General features: G+C 36.9%; 1 protein-coding gene across 2 annotated transcripts in view; it reads left to right on the forward strand.

The window, feature by feature from the left end:
• The window catches only part of Nell1 (neural EGFL like 1), a 787,071-nt gene that overhangs the window by 230,443 nt on the left and 538,010 nt on the right, over positions 1-18,618 (forward strand). For both annotated transcript variants that reach the window (XM_076844271.2, XM_076844272.2), the window contains exon 12: positions 4,351-4,479. In XM_076844271.2, coding sequence (XP_076700386.1) covers positions 4,351-4,479 — 129 coding nt within the window. The remainder of the gene's footprint in view (positions 1-4,350; positions 4,480-18,618) is intronic.

Below are 18,618 nucleotides of genomic sequence, written 5' to 3' on the forward strand. Positions count from 1 at the left end.
TAATTGAATTTTATAGAATTGTTAATATAATTAAATGACTACCATAGGTAAAGCACTTAACTGATTGCCTAGCTCATAGTACATGCTCAAGAAATGTTAATTATTGTTGTAATACTGTGTCAGATTATTTAAGATTTTCCAAACTTCCCCTTCCTCAAGGGTTGAAATTCTGTTTCCTCCCACAAGGGTCTGTGTCCTGCTACTTCCATGTTTCTGTCTACTATAGTTTTTGCATCATCTAGAAAAGATTTCTCCATCCCTGAGATGCTGACAATTTGTACTCCTTGCATCTCACTTAATGTAGATTGCCTTATGATGATGCTACTCCTGTATGTGGTTTATCTTTCTTTAAAGTTTGTAATTTCCCTGTGGACAGAGCATATTCTAAATACCTTTGCACTGTGCCAAGATGTTTACCCACGTAGTAAATGTCCTATAAATATTGAGTAAATGATTATTCAGTGGTACAGAAAGGCAAGTGAGACTGAATAAATACTGCTTCAATGAAGGCCTACATTAATTAAACATATTTTTGACATGATAGGCCCAACTAAAGTGGATTTGATGATGTTTGTTTTGTCTCATTGGCCCTTCACTATCCTCGAAATAAAAATTTTCCAACTCCTTGCATTGTGAGTTGACATGGCAGATGCTTGATAGATGTTGAAATAATTTTTTGTTACCATAAATTTGTTTGTTTATTTTCTAAATTTTGTTTTTAAATGAAAAATATATTCTTTCCCCTCATCTGTTTATGGGGTATAATATAATGTTTTGATGTATGTTGACAACAGTGTTTGAGGGATTTTGTTCCAGGCTATCAAATGCAGGTAAAAAGGAAAGGGAGAGAAAAGAAATATAGACAAAGAATAACTGTGATAAAAGATGAACATATGATGTTGGTTACAACTTCACAATGAAGAAAAATATGACAACTTAATTATTGATCAATTCTAAGATGAGAAGTAAAATACAGGCAGTTAGTCTGGCTAAGAGAGCTGTGATGCTTAAAATTGCCCTTTGGTAGCAAAACATCAAATTATTTTAGTTGTAACGATTACTGTAAGCCTTTCAAGTTCATGTAGAAGTGTTCTCAGCTATCAGAGGTTTCAGATTTCCAACAAGTTACACTCTTGCTCTATTCTTGACTTGGGTAATCACCAGTACATAGGCCATAGGTAGTGAGACTGGATATAATAGCATGCTCACTAGGGCTACACATTTACTCTATTATCTCAAGGAATAGCTGTGTCTTTCATTTAATATTGCTAGTTTTATTGTCAGAAGGATATAAAACATAATGGAAAGTATATGGGCATCTCCACTTATTAGATAAGTGTTGGTGAGTTTGAATTTCTCTTATCTTGAAGTTGAAGATAACGGCATTATTATTCTGAGTTCTAATCATTGTTAACATCAACATGATCATCATGGTAGGTACCCTTTATTGACTTTTGTAGTATGTATCAGTAACTGTTCCAAGTGCTATACATGGATTAGTCTACTTAACTTTTTGAACAGCATATTAATAAGGTGTATAATGCTTTTGTCCTCATTTAAAATATCCAGTATAATGTCAGGAATATTATAGATACATAAATTTTATTATTATTATTATTATTTAATAACAATTATTATCATCCTCTAGATAAAGCACAGCCTAATTATTTTTGGATTAAAATTTTATTTCAGAGAAAAAAAATCTTCTAGAATTTCATCAAAAAGGAATTAAATTTAGACTTAATCTAGTTTAGTTGATTTCCATATTTTTAAGCCACAAATTGTCATTTCCAAGACCCATATGTCAAAAACATAAAAGTATAAGTATTCTACTTGAATCAGGAGTGGATAGCTTGAACCCTATGTCATAGTTTATCTGTGCCCAGGACTCTGAGAAACATACTTTGGAAATCACTGATAGCATCCATTCTTGGAATATACACCTAGATAGGCAAAGTGATTTATGGTGTTTGCTAACTGCAGACTCTGAATTATGCATCAGATCCTAAATCTAGTATTTTCTATGAGACCACAACATGTAGTTTCATAGCATAGTAATTATTATTCCCTAAAATATACTGACTTAAAGAAGACAAAGTACCTTCATATATCTTAACATATTTGAACTTTACAATTTTTGTGGTAGGTATAATGAATTCTTAGTATACCCCAAATGCTGTATAATATATGCACATTAAAAAAATTCTGATGGAGATAGCAGAAGAGGAAGGGGGAAAATCAGAGACCTGAAATATTGGAAAAGTGTGATATCATTGAAATAAACAAGTATAGGAAAGTTGGCATTTTCCCTGAGAGCAATTTCTAGGCCTCAGTGGTTTGGGGCTGTGGCTTTTAATGGACACTGTGTTGGAATGTGGGAGACAGTTTGGTGCCAGTTGATATGCTTTAAATAAGGACTTTGAATGGTGAATCCCTCAATGGGTGAACTAGGAGAAATCCACAGTGAAAAAGGAAAGTTGCCTGTCAGTCTTGACTCTAGATTAAGGTCTAGAGGATAAAAGTTTGCATTCCTGAAAGCTTTGGGCTCGAATTTATTCTATCTGTGTGGCTCAGTTCTCATCCCCAAGGCAAAATTGTAGTTTAAAGTGATTTTGGATTGATGATTCCCTTAAGCAACTGACAGAAGCAAACACAAATTCTCTGAAGAAATGCAATTTTAAAACCAAAACTTCAAATAATTCCCATAGATTAAATTTCAAAGAATATGAGAGCTTGCAAATGAAAGAATCAACTCAAAACACAAGAAAATTAACTATCATGTGTGATACTCAGCACAAACTACCAACTGCAAAATTAGATGTGCAAGACTGAAGATATTGAAACTGTTAATATAGAACATGCAAGTGTAATGTGTTTGAAGAAATAAGAAAAAAATAAAAGATGAAAGAATGAGGGACTGTCAAATTTGACAAGCAGATCAAAAAAGAAGCAGTTGTAATTCTAGAAAATAAAAATAAGTGAAATAAAAAAATTATATGAGTGACTGAAACAGAATGTGATAGAACTCTAGAGAGACATCTTAAAAGATTCATCCAGAAGGCATACAGAATTTAGCATCAAAAGTAAAGAGAAACAGATTATATGAAAAAACAAATGTAAGTTACATGAAGGAGAGCTCAAGAAGGAAAAACATTTATCCAGTTAGAAGAAAGAAGAGAGAAAATTGTGACGGGAGAATGTTTGAAGAGCATACATAAGAGTCTTTCAAAGTGGTGAAAGATTTCACCAGTCTTCAGATTTAGGAATCCCAAGAAATACCAATAATAAATTCATGATAACCTCAATGTAAAACTAAAGAGTATATATCAAAAGCAAGCAACCAACCAGACAAGCAGATACTTGGAAAGTATCTATAGAGAAAGAGGTTGCTTCATAGGAAGGAATGACTATTAGATTAACAACTGACTACTCCAAAGCAGTAATAGAAATCATGACAATGGAATGATGTTTTCAAAGTATTGAGACAGAGTAACTGTCTAGCCAGTAAAGCTATAAGTATGAGGATGGTATATAGATACGTTTAGACAAATGAAAATCAAGCAGGGTCCTATGAAAGGATCCTTGGTAAAGAAGCTTCTAAAGTATATTTTAGGAAGATAAATAATTATCCTGGAAGGCATGGCAGGGATTCAGGCAGAAATGTTGAGAAAAAGAAAATGTCAAACCTGTGGCTAAAAGAATATGGTATATCATACAGCATTGATGAATGTTGTTAACATTAGTAAGTGTGAATAGAAAAAAAACACACCATACAAGATGTGTACAGTATGATTTCATTTATATGAACTTTGAAATGGGTAAAACTAAATTATATTTGCATAGTAAATAGTACCTATACATGATAAAATCATAAATATATGTAAGGGAGTGATTAACCCAGAATTCAGGATAGTTATCTCTGATGGCTGGAAGGAGGATTCATTGGAGAGATGTAATTAAGAGATACTGATAATATTTTCTTGTATTAATTATATATATTTGTATATTTTATCTTTCCTTTTCTATATATCATAATTTTCTCAATGAAACAATTATAAAAAGTCCAGACATGTAACATGATAATAGGAAGAGGATTCAGGATCAGCATGAATAAGATCCTTTAGGTAGTGACAACCTTAGTAAATTTGAGTACAGTAACAAAATCTCTTTAGCTTGGGATAGACTAAAGTTTCCTATTTCTCTTCTCCAACCCCCTACCCTGTTCACTCTTGTTTATTGCCATTGTATGTTTTCATGCATAATGACATAATAAAAAAGTTTCATGCTTTATTATTTGGAGGTCTTTTATTCCCTCCCTTCCTGATGTAAAATTTTATTTGTATCTTCTAGGTCATAACTTTTGTGCTGAAGCACCTAAATGTGGTGAAAACTCAGAGTGTAAAAACTGGAATACAAAAGCTACTTGTGAGTGCAAGAACGGTTACATTTCTGTCCAGGGAGACTCTGCCTACTGTGAAGGTAAGTAAAGAATTTAAAGAAGTCACTTGTGAGAAACTGGCTGAGAAATGTGTTCCCACAAGAAATTGTACCAACTACCCCAAGTACTCTCTTTTTCCGGTTTATTCAGGCTGTTTACCATGAGAAAGCAAGACCTTTGAAGGTTGTTGCAAAACATTACCAGTAACCAAAAGTAACAAGTTTATGTGAAATCCCTGTTTCCACTGTTTGTCGCAATCACCAGAACAACCATAAATGCATCATTTTCTATTGTCTTATTTGAGGATACTGTCATCTCCGAGTTTGATTGTATTTTTTTTATTGGTTGCTCAAAACATTACAATGATCTTGACATATCATATTTCATACATTTGATTCAAGTGGGTTATATTTTACGTGGTGGATTTTCCTTTCAAAGGACATTGTGGCTTTTAACTTGCACCTAGCTATCACCTTCACTTGTCAAGGTCAGAATTGCTTTTTCAGTGGGATTTCTTTCTTTTTTTATTTTAATGGCTCATTCACATATTGCCAATTACCAAACTTTACCGAGAATCACAGTGACAGGACTCATAACTCTGATACACAAGCTGATGCCCCTACAATGGATTTGTGGCTCAATTGATTCAAACTCACAGGTTCACAGATGACCCACACATCCGCTCTACAGGGGGAAAAAATCGTTCTGCCTTATCTGCTTTTTCCAAGCCTAGCATGGTATCCTGCTGGTGGTTGAGCATTGCATACCCTTATTCCTTTAGCTTGCCAGGGGCATGGGGTCAGTCCTGACCCCATTCTATATGCATGGTGCTGCAGTACCTGAGCCTGTCGATCCCTAAGGTGCTTCCTGGCTCCCCACTATCAATTTAGAGACGGTCTAATAGACAAAGTTATGACTGGACTCTTCTCTGTCCCAGTTCCTGTCATTTCAGTAATTTCTTTTACCTTCATTAATAAAATAGCGATAGTGATCTGTTAATCAGGAAGGGAGATGTTTTCAGTTGAATGAATGTTGCAAAATCTGCTCAATCTCCTGTTAAGATCTTTGGGTCTCAAATGGTTCAAGTGTTAAGGTAAAGAAAATATTCATAGGTGACAGTAAGGCAAATTTCTTTTTATTCTGATGTTTTGTATTATTGAACCTTGCTTAACTTTTTGGCTTTGACTCTAGACCTCTTCAGTTGTTCAGAAGTGCATCACTTAGAGTGGTAAGTTCCTGGTAGGCAGCCTCTGTGTTTTTTTTTTTTTTTTTCATTTCTCATGGAAAACTTCTTTCTTCACTACCTTCCTACTTTGCAATATTCTAGCTAGTGGGGTTTTCACCCTCATTTTTTTTTAACCTTCTTTTCCCTCTTGCTAATTTTATTGATTTGAACTTGCTTAGTAGGACATGCCACTTGATAGAACAAAAGAGCTGTTATGTCATGAAACCTTTCATCTACCTTGTAATATCATTGTAGTTACTTTTAATTTCTGAGAAGAGGATTACTAATATCAATGCTTCATATTAATGTCTGTTTTAAAATATTTTTGGATTATGCTATTTTCAGAAACCTAATTTAAAAACTTCAGTTGTGAACATTCTCCCTACCATTCTTCATGAAAAAAATAAATCTCTACAACCAAGGCAATGGTCTAAAAAAACTTACTCTCTTACCTTCTAGTATATGTGGACTTAGACTATGAACAATCATAACAGGAATCTCAAAATAATTTGATTCTAATTGCCAACAGAACTTTAAGTTGTCCATTAGAATCTGTCCACCTATCATTCCTGGTCCCCCTTAGCTATTAAGACCTAGAAGAATATGGAAGAAAACTACTGGTTCTAATGCTGTTGGAGACTCAGATGCTCTCCTCACTGATACCATTTTTTAGTCCCTAGATTCAGTGCCAAGAGAAGCCATCTGTGATATTAAATTTGCCCTTTCTGTGTGAAACCTTATTTTATTGATTGTGTTGAGTGATTTTAGGTCTGAATCACCATTTTCTTGGACATGCTCCTGCAGTGTACGAGCCTGGCCTCAGGCCAGCGTGCACTGTGGTGTTAACCTTGAGTAACAGTAATGTGCTTGGGCCTCAGTCATTACATTGTTATCACAGAGACTCTCTGCAAGTTCCAGGAAACTTGTTCATGGAGAGAGGGATACCACCTAAAGAGCAATGGCTAAAGGTTGGAGTCCTCCAAGTATATAAGAAACAAGCTCCAGGAATAGAGCAGGCATCTAGACAGAAGGCATAAAGAATCAAAAAGAGCAAACACGAGACATTTACAGCAGATGCTTTTCTTCAGTTTGTCTGCCATCTGCAGCATATTGAACTTTGGCCTTCTCGCTTATGTTCCTCTGATTGAATAGAGGCTGCCATAGCTCCAGTCATGGTCCCTTCCTCCATATAAGAAAGGGAAGAAGGGTGGCAATTAAAAATCTCTGTGTAAAATTTTGTCTTTTTACATATATATCTATATATCTATATCTATATCTATATCTATCTATCTATCTATCTATCTATATATATATATATATATATATATATATATATATCCACTCCTACCACTACCATATGCAGAATATTTCCCATCTTATTCAGACCTGGGTGATATCCCTGCCCCCTGCACCCCCACCCATATACCCCTGGGCCAATGTTTGGGTGTAAGGAAAGGAGATACCTCCTGCTGGTTGGGTCAATTGTGTTCATTCCCTGAAGCTGGAATGTGGGTTGTCTTCCTTTAGACCAAATGATCCTTTCCTCTGTTCCAAGCAAACAGGGATATGCCAATAGAAAAGACTGGGGTTTGATTTTGGGAGGGCAAAACCCCACTCTTTTATTAGTTAAATTTAGTTCCTGGGCCATTTTCCTAGTTTTCTCCTAAGAACTGCCCTCTGGGGTGATCTGATGACAAGCTTAGAGTTGGTACTGGAGATGCTCAGAAAGCAGGCTCATTGTCTTAGCCTATCCTAGAGAGAGCTAGATACTCACGAACTGCTTCAGGCAAGTTATTTTTTAACCCAAGTAAATGGAGCAAAAATGGCCCACATTATAAAAGCCACCACGAACAAGACTGGTTTGCAAATTAAAACAAAGCATTACACACATTGTCCAGTCTCTCTTGAAAAGCCTCTTCAGGCTCTCAGTGGATAAAGAAGCATAAAACGCTTTCAATTTTCTTAACTTCCTAAGGTAGTAGCAGAGCTGTGGTGTATTAAGGACTCCTGCTCTGCAGAGATTGTAGAATCTGCCAGAGAGAAGATATCGGAACTCCTAGCCAATCAATAGAAGATAATAAGAGCTTTTGTCAACTATGATACAAGTCACAGGAGGTTGTTTCATTCTGCCTCTTGTGACTCAAGCAGGCGCATTCCCCATTTTGAAAACTGCTTTTGTTGGATTTCAGTGTTTTATGAACTTGGCAGGCTGAGGCTTTTCCCCTTTGTGATAACATTTTCAATGAATGGGTCTTGAGTAGTTTTTGATACATTAGTTTAAATTAGAGGTACTGTCTGAGGAAAATGTAGCAAGAGGGGTCCTAGTGATGATCTTCTTTAGAGATTCACAAACTGTTTTTTCCAGGTTGCAAAAAAGCCATTTAGGTGAATGAAGGATAACATAATTTATGCATCCTGCAATCTGCCAGGTATAGAAAGTGCTACAGTTAGTATTAAATGATAAGACCTTTTACTTGCAGAATACTCTGAATTTCCCAGACTTCTCTCAGGTATCTTATACTTTTTTTTTTTTTTCCGAAACTTTCAAGAAATCTGTGAGAAGGCTGAAAGCCTCGACTGCCATTAGCTTCATTTTATAAATGCAAACACTATACTCAGAAATGAAGATCAAATTCAACTCCTTTCTATTCCAGGGCTTTAAGCCCAGACTTACACTGTTCCCAACCTTCTCACCACTCTCGCACTGTTCCGTGTCATCTTGTTGTTCAGAATATTTGCTGTCTCCTCACTTATCCCACTGGCATCCAGTTTGGCCAAAGAAATGTAAGTGGGAATGACATGTGTCATTTCATAGTAGAAGCTCTAAGAACTTTTGCAGGATTCTACATCATTTTCTTCTCTTTATGACATGAAAATCTGGCAATATTCCAGATCAGAGCTTCCGCTTCAGCCAGGGTTCCAGAGCGAAGATGACATGAAGCAGAGTTACTGCTGACAGGTGATGGACATGTGGCCTGAGTGGGCAACGTGTATACCACCAAAATTAGCAGGTTTGGGTATGTGGAGGAGTGGTTATATGTTAACTTTCCGTAACTTAGCTAACTTCACGGATGTACCCACCTGAATTAATTGATTCAAAACTCACAGGTTCAGCCTGGTGCAGTGCCACGTGCCTGTAATCCCAGCAGCTCCGGAGGCTGAGGCAGGAGGATCACAAGTTCAAAGTTAGCTTCAGCAATTTAGCAAGGCCCTAAGCAATTTAGTGAGGTCAGGTCTCTAAATAAATAAAAAATAGGGTTGGGGATGTGGCTCAGTGGCCAAGTGCCCCTGAGTTCAATGCCCGGAGCCCCCCGCCAACTCACCCAACCCCCTGCCAAAAAAAATAAAACACCATCACAACAAAAATCTTGTGTGTTCAGTGCTTACATCTGAAAGCAACTTTAAACAGAGCAAGTATTAAGAATCATCAGGAAAAATACAAATTGTTTGGATCATCGTTAGTGGGCTATGACCCTGCTGACAGAAAATAGTTTTGCAGACCACACATGTAAATTAGTGTTTGGTTATGCCAAAATCCAAGGTGGTCAATTGGCTCTCCCAATTAACATGATGAAGAGACAATGCATGTCAAAGATTTGGCAAGTTGTCTGCTATTCACTAAACATTTAGTAACACATCATGACAGTTATTATCATCATCAGCAGCAGCATTATTAATTTATAATATGAATATTTACAAGGGTCTTTCATGGATTTGGAAGAGTGTGTGTTCATAGAGGCCAGTACTTTGGGAGAATTGACAGGTTGCAGGGGAGAGTGATTTTAGTTGGAGGGAGCAGGTTTTGTCTGTTCCACCAAGAACATACTTTTGGCAGTTTGGCACCAAGCATAATAATTTATAAAGATGGAATCATTTCTTCTTTAGAAAAAAAATACAACTGGAGCTATATTTAAAGAAATGTTGTGGGACAAATTCCCTGTATTTGTATGAATTTAATAATTTCATGCGACATAACTTTTTCTTATTTATTTTAATTAGGTATATATGACAGTAGAATGCATTTTGATTCATTGTTCACAATTGCAGCACAGCTTTAAATTTCTATGGTTGTACACAATGTAGCGTCCCACCACATGTGCAGTCATACATGTACCTAAGGTAATGATGTCCGTCTCATTCCACCATCTTTCCTGCCCCCATTCACCCTCCCCACCCCCTCTCCCTTTTGCTAAATCAAATTTCCTCATTTTTCCCATGACCCCCCCCCCCCAATTATGGATTTCATCCACTTATCAGAGAGAACATTCTGCCTTTGGTTTCTTGGGATTGGCTTACTTCACTTAGCATGATATTCTTCAACTCCATCCATTTACCTGGAAACGCCATAATTTCATTCTCTTTTAATGCTGAGTAATATTCCATTGTGTACATATACCACAGTTTCTTTATCTATTTGTCTATTGAAGGACATCTAGGTTGGTTCCACAGTTTAGTTATTGTGATTTGAGCTGCTATAAACATTGATGTGGCAGCATTACTGCAATATGCTGATTTTAAGTGCTTTGGGTATAGACAGAGGAGTGGGATAGCCGGGTCAAATGGTGGTTCCATTCCAAGTTTTCTAAGGATTCTCCATAGTGCTTTCCAGATTGGTTGCACCAATTTGCAGTCCTACCAGCAATAAATGAGTGAGCCTTTTCCCCCACATCCTTGCCAACACTTATTGTTTGTATTCTTGATAACTACCATTCTGACTGGTGTGAGATGAAAGTTTTGATTTGTATTTCTCTAATTATTAGAAATGTTGAACATTTTTTCCATATATTTGTTGATCAAATGTATATCTTCTTCTGAGAAGTGTCTGTTCAGCTCCTTAGCCCATTTATTTTTTGGGTTGTTTGATTTTTTTGGTGTTCAGTTTTTTGAGTTCTTTATGTATCCTGGAGATTAGTGCTCTATCTGATATGCGTTTGGCAAAAATTTGTTCCCAAAATGTAGGCTCTCTGCTCACCTCATTGATTGTTTCTTTTACTGAGAAGAAGCTTTTTAGTGTGATCCATTCCATTTATTAATTTTTGATTTTATTTCTTGCATTTTAGACGTCTTGTTAAGAAGTTGGGGCCTAGTCCAATGTGATGAAAATTTGGGCCTATATTTTTCTCTATCATGTGTGGGTTCTCTGGTCTCATTCCTAAATCCTTGATTGATTTTGAGTTGAGTTTTGTGCCTGATGAGAGATAGGGGTTTATTTTCATTTTACTGCATATGAATTTCCAGTTTCAGCACCATTTGCTGAAGAGGCTATCTTTTCTCCATTGTATGTTTTTGGTGCCTTTGACTAGTATGAGATAACTGTATGCATGTGGGTTTGTCTCTGTGTCTTCTATTCTGTACCATTGGCCTATATGTCTATTTTGTTGCCAGTACCAAGTAATTTTTGTTACTATATCTTTGTAGGTTAGCTTAAGGACTGTTATTGTGATGCCTCTTGCTTTGCTTTTCTTACTAGGGATTCCTTTGGCTACTCTGGGTCTCTTATTTTTCCAAATGAATTTCATGATTGCTTTGTCTATTTCTATAAGAGATGATTATGGAATTTTAATTGGAATCACATTGAATCTATATAGTGCTTTGGGTAGTATGGCCATTTTGACCATATTAATTTTGCCTATCCAAGAGCATGGGAGATCGTCCCATCTTCTAAAGTCTTCTTCAATTTCTTTCTTTAGTGTTCTGAAGTTTTCGTTGTAGAGATCTTTCACCTCTTTGGTTAAGTTGATTCCCAAGTATTTTATTCATTTATTTATTTATTTGAGGCTATTGTGAAGGGGATGGTTTTCCTAATTCTCTTTCAGAGGATTCATCACTGATGCATAGAAATGCATTTGATTTATGGGTATTGATTTTTATATCCTGTTACTTTGCTCAATTTGTTAATTAATTCTAGAAGTTTTCTGGTAGAGTTTGTTTTTTGTTTGTTTTTTTTTTTTTTTTTGCTCCTCTAAGTATAGAATTATGTCCTCAGCAAATAATGATAGTTTAAGTTCTTCTTTTCCTATTCGTATCCCTTTAATTTCTTTTGTTGTGGCAGAACTTTTGAAACACAGCCTGAAGCACAGCTGCTGATTAGCAAGGAGATTTAGAGCTTCTTTCCCATGACTGTAGGTCATGACCAAGAAGTTGACCCTTTGAGTGGTAAGAGGCTGGGAAAGTGGCAGAACAATCAGAGTTTAAATAGGAAGCAGCCCTCAGAATATCCAAGAGGATAGAGATTTACTGAATCAAAGGCTAGCATGAGTACACTTCCAAAGAAACAAGACTGTAGATTCCTGATTAGTAGAATTCATGGGGAAGATGGGCCAGTGTGCTTAATCACACTTCCAATTATTCATTAATTAGTTACGTAACTGTGCTTTTTACATTTTTTTTTTTTTTGCATTTACATGTTTTAGATTTTGCAAAATGTATGAGCTTTGTGACCCACATAGCCCAATTTAGGATCAACTCTGGGCTTCAGTCTCCAGAAGTTCTGCTTGGGATAAGACAGGGATCAAAACCTCCTTCCGATTTTTCATTGTTAGCAAAACCTTCCCTTTTTGATTCCTGTGCCTATTTTGTTTTTTTTTTTTCAGGGATTTAAAAATGCTTGAGCTAAGAATACTTTGGGGTATCTCTTTTACTTTTTCTATTTAATCTGCTTAGCTCATGGAGATGTCTTTTGTTACGAGGTATCTGTCAAGACCTGTGTCCCCTTTACAAGACGCACAGAGATCTGTAGCCTTTGCTGTGTCGGAACAAGCTGCGTGCCATCTTCCTCCCAACAGCAGGTGCAGGTGGGGCTTCTCCCTGGGCCTTTCATCTGCCTCTGCTGCTTTATTCCAAAGGCTACTTTGCAAAAGCATCTGTTCCGGCTCTTTTCCTTATCAAAACTCTTCTCAACTCCTCAGTCCCCTGCCCAACAATTTTGTTCTTAGAATTGTAACAAAAAGAAAAATAACACCCAAATCAAAATCCATATACTGGTATTGCACTTGGTTATCAGGCTAAGGAGTTCATGATTAAATTGTGCACAGGAAGGAGACTCCATCAAGTCAATAGGGGCAATAGGACTGGAGGTTAAATTCATATTTCTTCTTCTTTTTTTTTTAAGTTAAAATGATGCTTCAAAGGATCATTTGAAAGATATTTTTGGATATCTTTTTTTTTTAATCTAAGACATAACTAATTTTTTAATTATGTCTTTGTGATGAAAATGTTGAGTATTGATTGGATTTCTAGGGTGGTTCATAGAAGCACAGTCAGGTAATCATATAGCTTCATTGCTGAGTTACAAAGCTCTACTGGGTTCCCGGATCCTGAGAACAGAGGACCATGAACTGTTCTTCCAATTTCAATTGATGGTACATCCATCCACCCAGTTGTTCAGGTGATTAGATATAGAGATCACCTTTGATTCCACTCTTTTCCTCACCTCTAACATCTGCTACAGCAGGAAGTCCTGTTGGCCTTACCTCCAAAATGAGTCACAAACACTCATTTCCTGTTCTTGTCACTGCTTCTGCTCTAGTCCAAGCCTCCCTGATCCGTGGCTAATGATTCTAATAGTATCCACCCTTGCCCTCTTTAGTCCCTTCTCCAAAGGTTCATCAAAGTAAGCTTTTACAGTGTAGGTCAGATTATGTCTTCCCTCTGTTTAAAATTGTCTCATGGCCCCCATGCCTCTAGAATGACATGCACTTGGTCCTGGGTAAGGCCCCGTGTGAACTGGAACCTGCCTACTTGGTTGCATTCATCTCCTACCTCTTTCTCTGTGTTCACTCTTCTCTTACCACATTGGAATTCTTTGTGTCCCTGCAGAAGTCCTGGACAGTCACTCTTTCCTCAGTGAGGGACGTCCTTCCCCAGCTCTTTTCAAATTTCCTCTCTAGTCAACATTTCAGTTGTGGCTCAAATGTTACCTCCTCAGAAAAGCTTTCTCCTGACCACCTAGACTAAATTCCTTCTTCTACCACCCACTGCTACTCTTCTAAACCACTTCAATTTTTGTATTTTATTTTCTTCATAGCCCTTATCTAAAATTGTGGTATTTTTCTTATTAAAAGTTTTGTTATCTGATTTTGTCCCTTTAGAATATAAACTCTGTGGAGGCAGAAATCATAGTTTATATATTAAATCTCTAGCACCAAGAGTAGTCCATGGTGATCATACATATACAAATATATTTGTTGAAAGGAGTGAAGGAGGGAGAGAGGGAAAGAGGATTGGAAGGGAGGAGAGAAGAGCTTGAAGCTGACTCATGGTTATGTTTATGACACTGCTTTATTATATCAGATGTACCTGGTCAGTGTCGTCTAAGAGTTCCTTTATAAAAGGCAGAGTCTATTTTAGGAGCTGCTTCTGCTAAATTTTGCTTATACTCAGTTCATGTCATGCTAAAATTCTGCCTGTTAACTTTATCCATATAAAGTGTCCTGCCTTCATTTGCTGCAGAATGGCTTTCATGACCACATGACAACTGGATTAACTCTTCCTTAATTTTGATAGAAGAATCATTTTTAAAGAAAAAATGGTTTTAGCCAGCTGCATATAGGAAAAAAAGTCAAATTATTTGACGCTTAAAACAATAAAGGCCTTTTTTTTTTTTTCCATTCATACACTATTTCAAAATTGATATTCCTGGTTAAGAGGTGTTTTCCTTCGAAGCTGTGATTCAGGGGTCAGGGACTCAGGCTTCTTCCCTCTAGTGGCCCTACCATCTACAATGAATGTCTTCTCAAGTCACCTTGGAAGGATAAACAGAATAGAAGGGTATCAGTGGGATATTCCATGGGCCTGGACTGATTGGTTCCATTCTACTTGCCAGGAGACTGGCTATATCCAACTTAAAGGGAGGCTGTGTGCCCAGGAGGAAAAAGAATCCCTTTTGGTGAATAGTTTTTTGTTCTTTCTAACTTTTCCTGTTGCTAAATGAAAAAAAAAAAAAGATCCCTCATTAATTTTAAGCCTTTTACTTTTTTAATTTCCTGTGTCCCACTAAATGGAGCTCTGGCTTCAACTGATTACTCAGTTGGGGACTCAACAGGATTTAATTACTTAACCCTTTCTCTTCCATTTTCTTGTTGGTATTGTCTTCAGGCTTATTTGTGGCTACACAGTATCATCTCATTAGGGTTTAATCATTCCCAATATACCTCATGTTGGGAAGTGACCCATCTCTTCTTTTTTCCCCAGACAAAATCCATAGTCTCTCATGTGACATAGTTCTGAGTTTTAAGCTAGGAGGGTAAGCAATTCATGCAACAGTCTTATCCATGTTTGTATGTGATGGACATCAAACTAACATTATCAGAGCTAAGCGTATTCTTAACAGAGGATGTTTGTTCATTATAAAAATCCCCAAATCTTAAATTTTGTGAAGCATAGCAAAGTCAAGTGAAAGATTAAAGCAATATAAATGTAGAAAAGAAAGCTCTTTTGCAAGTGGAATAAACAAATACTTCCTGTTTGGCAGTTTGCCTAGGTGGAAAGCTATCTTCAAATATTCCTGCTTTCTAGTATTTTCCCTGCCTCCATTTATTTGACAAATCACAGGTCAATGATATAGGAGATGAACATTGAACTAGGAATAAAGATCTTGACTGATCCTCGCTTCACCATTTACAAGAGCTGGGTGACCTTAGAAAGTCACCCAATTCTACTGTGTCTGGTATTTTTTTTTTTTTTTTTTTTTTTTTGCAACCCAGTTAGGATTTTTAAACAAGACTCTAAGTAAAGGACCACATTACTAAGTGATTTTAAAGGTTAAATAAGTTATTGAATGTGAAAGAATTCTGTAAAGGCTAAAGCAGCATAACAGAATTACCGTCACATTATTTGAGATTAGAATACATAATTATGCATCACTATAATAATAATATATATTATTTTCACCATTAGCAGTGCTTGGACTAGAACTCAGGTCTTCACATCTTTGTGGTCTGTCTACCTATCTAGGCACATTATGGATATGGACGTATATCTGCCAATACATCTATGAGCCACTGCCTTATATTAAGCCTTAGTGGGAAATATTTGGAAGCAGGGCTTTTGTTTTGCAAAACTCCAGGTCCACCATTCCTGTAGTAATCTAGGTGAAGGGCTTCTGCTGCAGTACAAAGTCTGCAAGGTTGTACTCATAGTCCTACCAAAGGTGGAATAGAATTGATTAGGACTAGAGCCTGTTCTTATTTGTCAGCCAATGGTAATTGGCCACCTACATGGTTGGGTCCTGTGTTGGCTTCTGGAAACCCACAGATGATAAAGCTGCAAATCCTTTCCTCAAGAAGCTGACAATCTAAAGAGGAAAAGAGCTTTGTGATCCGGTATCAAAAATACAATAGGATTTGCTCCACCCTAGAATTTACATCATATTGGGAATGTACTGGTGGGAGCAATGCATTCTGCCAACAGGAATCCCCACAGGCTGCCCTGTGAGAGGCACCGCTGAGGAACTAACCCCTTAAGAATGAAGTGGTTTATAAGGGGAGGCCTGAGGGGTGGCATTCTTAGTAGAGGGCTTAACATATACAAAAGCACAAAGTGAAATGTTTGTGATGGCTAGGACATAAGGAGTTTGGTAGAGGATGAGAATGGAGATATGGCTGGTGGTCAGATTGTCCAGAGCATTGTGAATCTATATAATGTCAGTTTCTCCTATAGCGATATATGTGGATGTGGGTGCATACGTACATATGTAACATAATCATAAATATGTATTTATATATGCAAATATATATTATATATGTGTGTGTGTGTGTGTGTGTGTGTGTGTGTGTGTGTGAGAGAGAGAGAGAGAGAGAGAGAGAGAGAGGAAGAGAGAGATATTCAGGCATCACTCTGGGTGCAGAATTGCACTTGTTGGGATGTAGAAAAAAGTTAGGATTTTGATTTATTTTCATCTCATCCTTTTTGTTTTCATTTTGGTGTAAATTTTATAAAAGGCATGGAATATTAGAGTAATAATACATGCATATACTTTAATTGTTACATATTTATATACAGAAAATACATGCTCAAAAATTTTTATCAATACGGATGAATGCTTAAAACCCATCAAAGACCACTTCTGTAGGTCAGAGTGAGGATGTAATCAGATTGGTAGGTAAGGAAAATTATGTTTAGGGTCACATGGCAGCAATAATTCCCCCAGCGATTCATGTTACACTGCATGGGGCTGGGTGGTACCCAGAAGCCAAGCCTGTGAAGATGGCCTTACATTATTTTTCTATGATATATTTCTTTACTGTAAGAGACATACTGAGACATCTGTTGGCTCACTGTACAGTATTTTAGGATGTTAGCATTTCTCCTGGAAAGTCATTGTGCATATGTTAAATTATTTGTAGTATTTACATTTGATGTGACAAAAAGAATAAGGAAAAAAAAGAAGAGAAAAACATCCCTGCTTACATTTTAGGGACAGTCCAAGTTTTAAGAGTTTTAAATGGAAATAGAAATTTAGTAGTTTCAAACTTTTTTGGTTATTTCTTTTGATGATCTTCAAGATGACTGATATCTAGACAGGAATGATAAAAATTGAACTCTTTAAACTTTTACTGTACTTTTGCTGTTGCAGCTAGTACGTTAGCGCCTTCTGTGACTTCAGCGTTTTGTTGAAACTTGGCTGTGTAAATAAGAATTGTACACCCCAAACAATTAGAGAAGAATAGCATAGGTGTCTTGGAAAAACTGGATTTTGGTTTTTAGAAATGCTGGCTCTACCATTTGTGAATTCAAGCAGGAAACTTCATCTCTCTGTAATTCCCCTTTGTGAAATTAGTGGGCTAATACCTACTTCAGAAGTCTCTTTTTAAGAATTCATGTAAGAACTAAGGTGAACAAAATAATCTAAGATAAAATCTAGCACAAAATAGGATTTTAATCGACATTAGTTAAGTTCAAATATAATATATGTTCAATTAGCTATCATTGATTCCTAAAATACATATAATCAATTCCTAAAATACGTAGTTCAGAAGTGTGTCTGTAGAGAGGAAGGGGAGGGCTGATTCTTGGAGTTAGCAGGAGAGGTGCCACGGTATCTGTAGTTCTGTAAGATCAGAGCTACACTTATTCTGAGGGATGTTGAATGTTTGGTGGGGAAGGGTGGGGAGCCATGGGAGATCCAAGCTGAGACCATTGGATAAGATGGAGTTAGAAACTGGAGGCAGGGGTTAAAGAAGATGGAAGGAGGCTTTGGGAGCAGCATCTCTGGAAACTGAAGGTACAGAAGAGCAAAGGAACACTTTGTGTGTGTAACCCAGTGTGGGAGCTGGGAAGTGGCAAAAGCAGAGGGAGGCCCCACAGGACTCGGCTCTAAAGGCAATGGAAAGTTGTTGATGGGTTTTTAAAAGAGGCGATGAGATTCAATTTGTATGTCTGAAAAATTGTTCTGGCTACAGCAGCAAGTCAGGGACACCAATTGTCAGTCTGTTGCAATGATCCAGGCAAGATATAGTGGTGGACAGGAGGTGAAATCAATAGGATTGGTTGATAGATGGGATGTGAGGGTAGATTGGATGTTGTGTGAAAAGTGAATTTAGAATTAATTCGCTGGCTGTTTCATTGATACCACATCAAACTCTGATGGCTGACTTTGTGGCTCACTCCTCTGGGTTCTGATAGCACTTTGTTCAAACCCTTATTTTAGAGTGCCTGTCATATAGGATCTTGATTACTTTTCGACATATTTTCTAGGTTAAGAGCTATTCAAAGGCCAGGGTTGTTTCTGACTCATCTTTGTGTCACCACAATCTAGCCTAGGACCTGGAGTATATAATAGTTACACAGGAAATGCACTTTCTGAGTGAACTGGTAAATAAATGAAGGTGTGATTCCATGAATAAACGTAATGCTGTATGGATTCTTTTCACCAAGATGTTAAGCATCTGAGAGAAAGAGAGAGAGAGAAAGAGAGAGATTCATTTCATTTACAATTTTAAGATGGAAAACGCCA

This window comes from Callospermophilus lateralis, chromosome 2 (assembly GCF_048772815.1).
Source record: "Callospermophilus lateralis isolate mCalLat2 chromosome 2, mCalLat2.hap1, whole genome shotgun sequence".
NCBI classification, from domain to species: Eukaryota; Metazoa; Chordata; class Mammalia; order Rodentia; family Sciuridae; genus Callospermophilus; species Callospermophilus lateralis.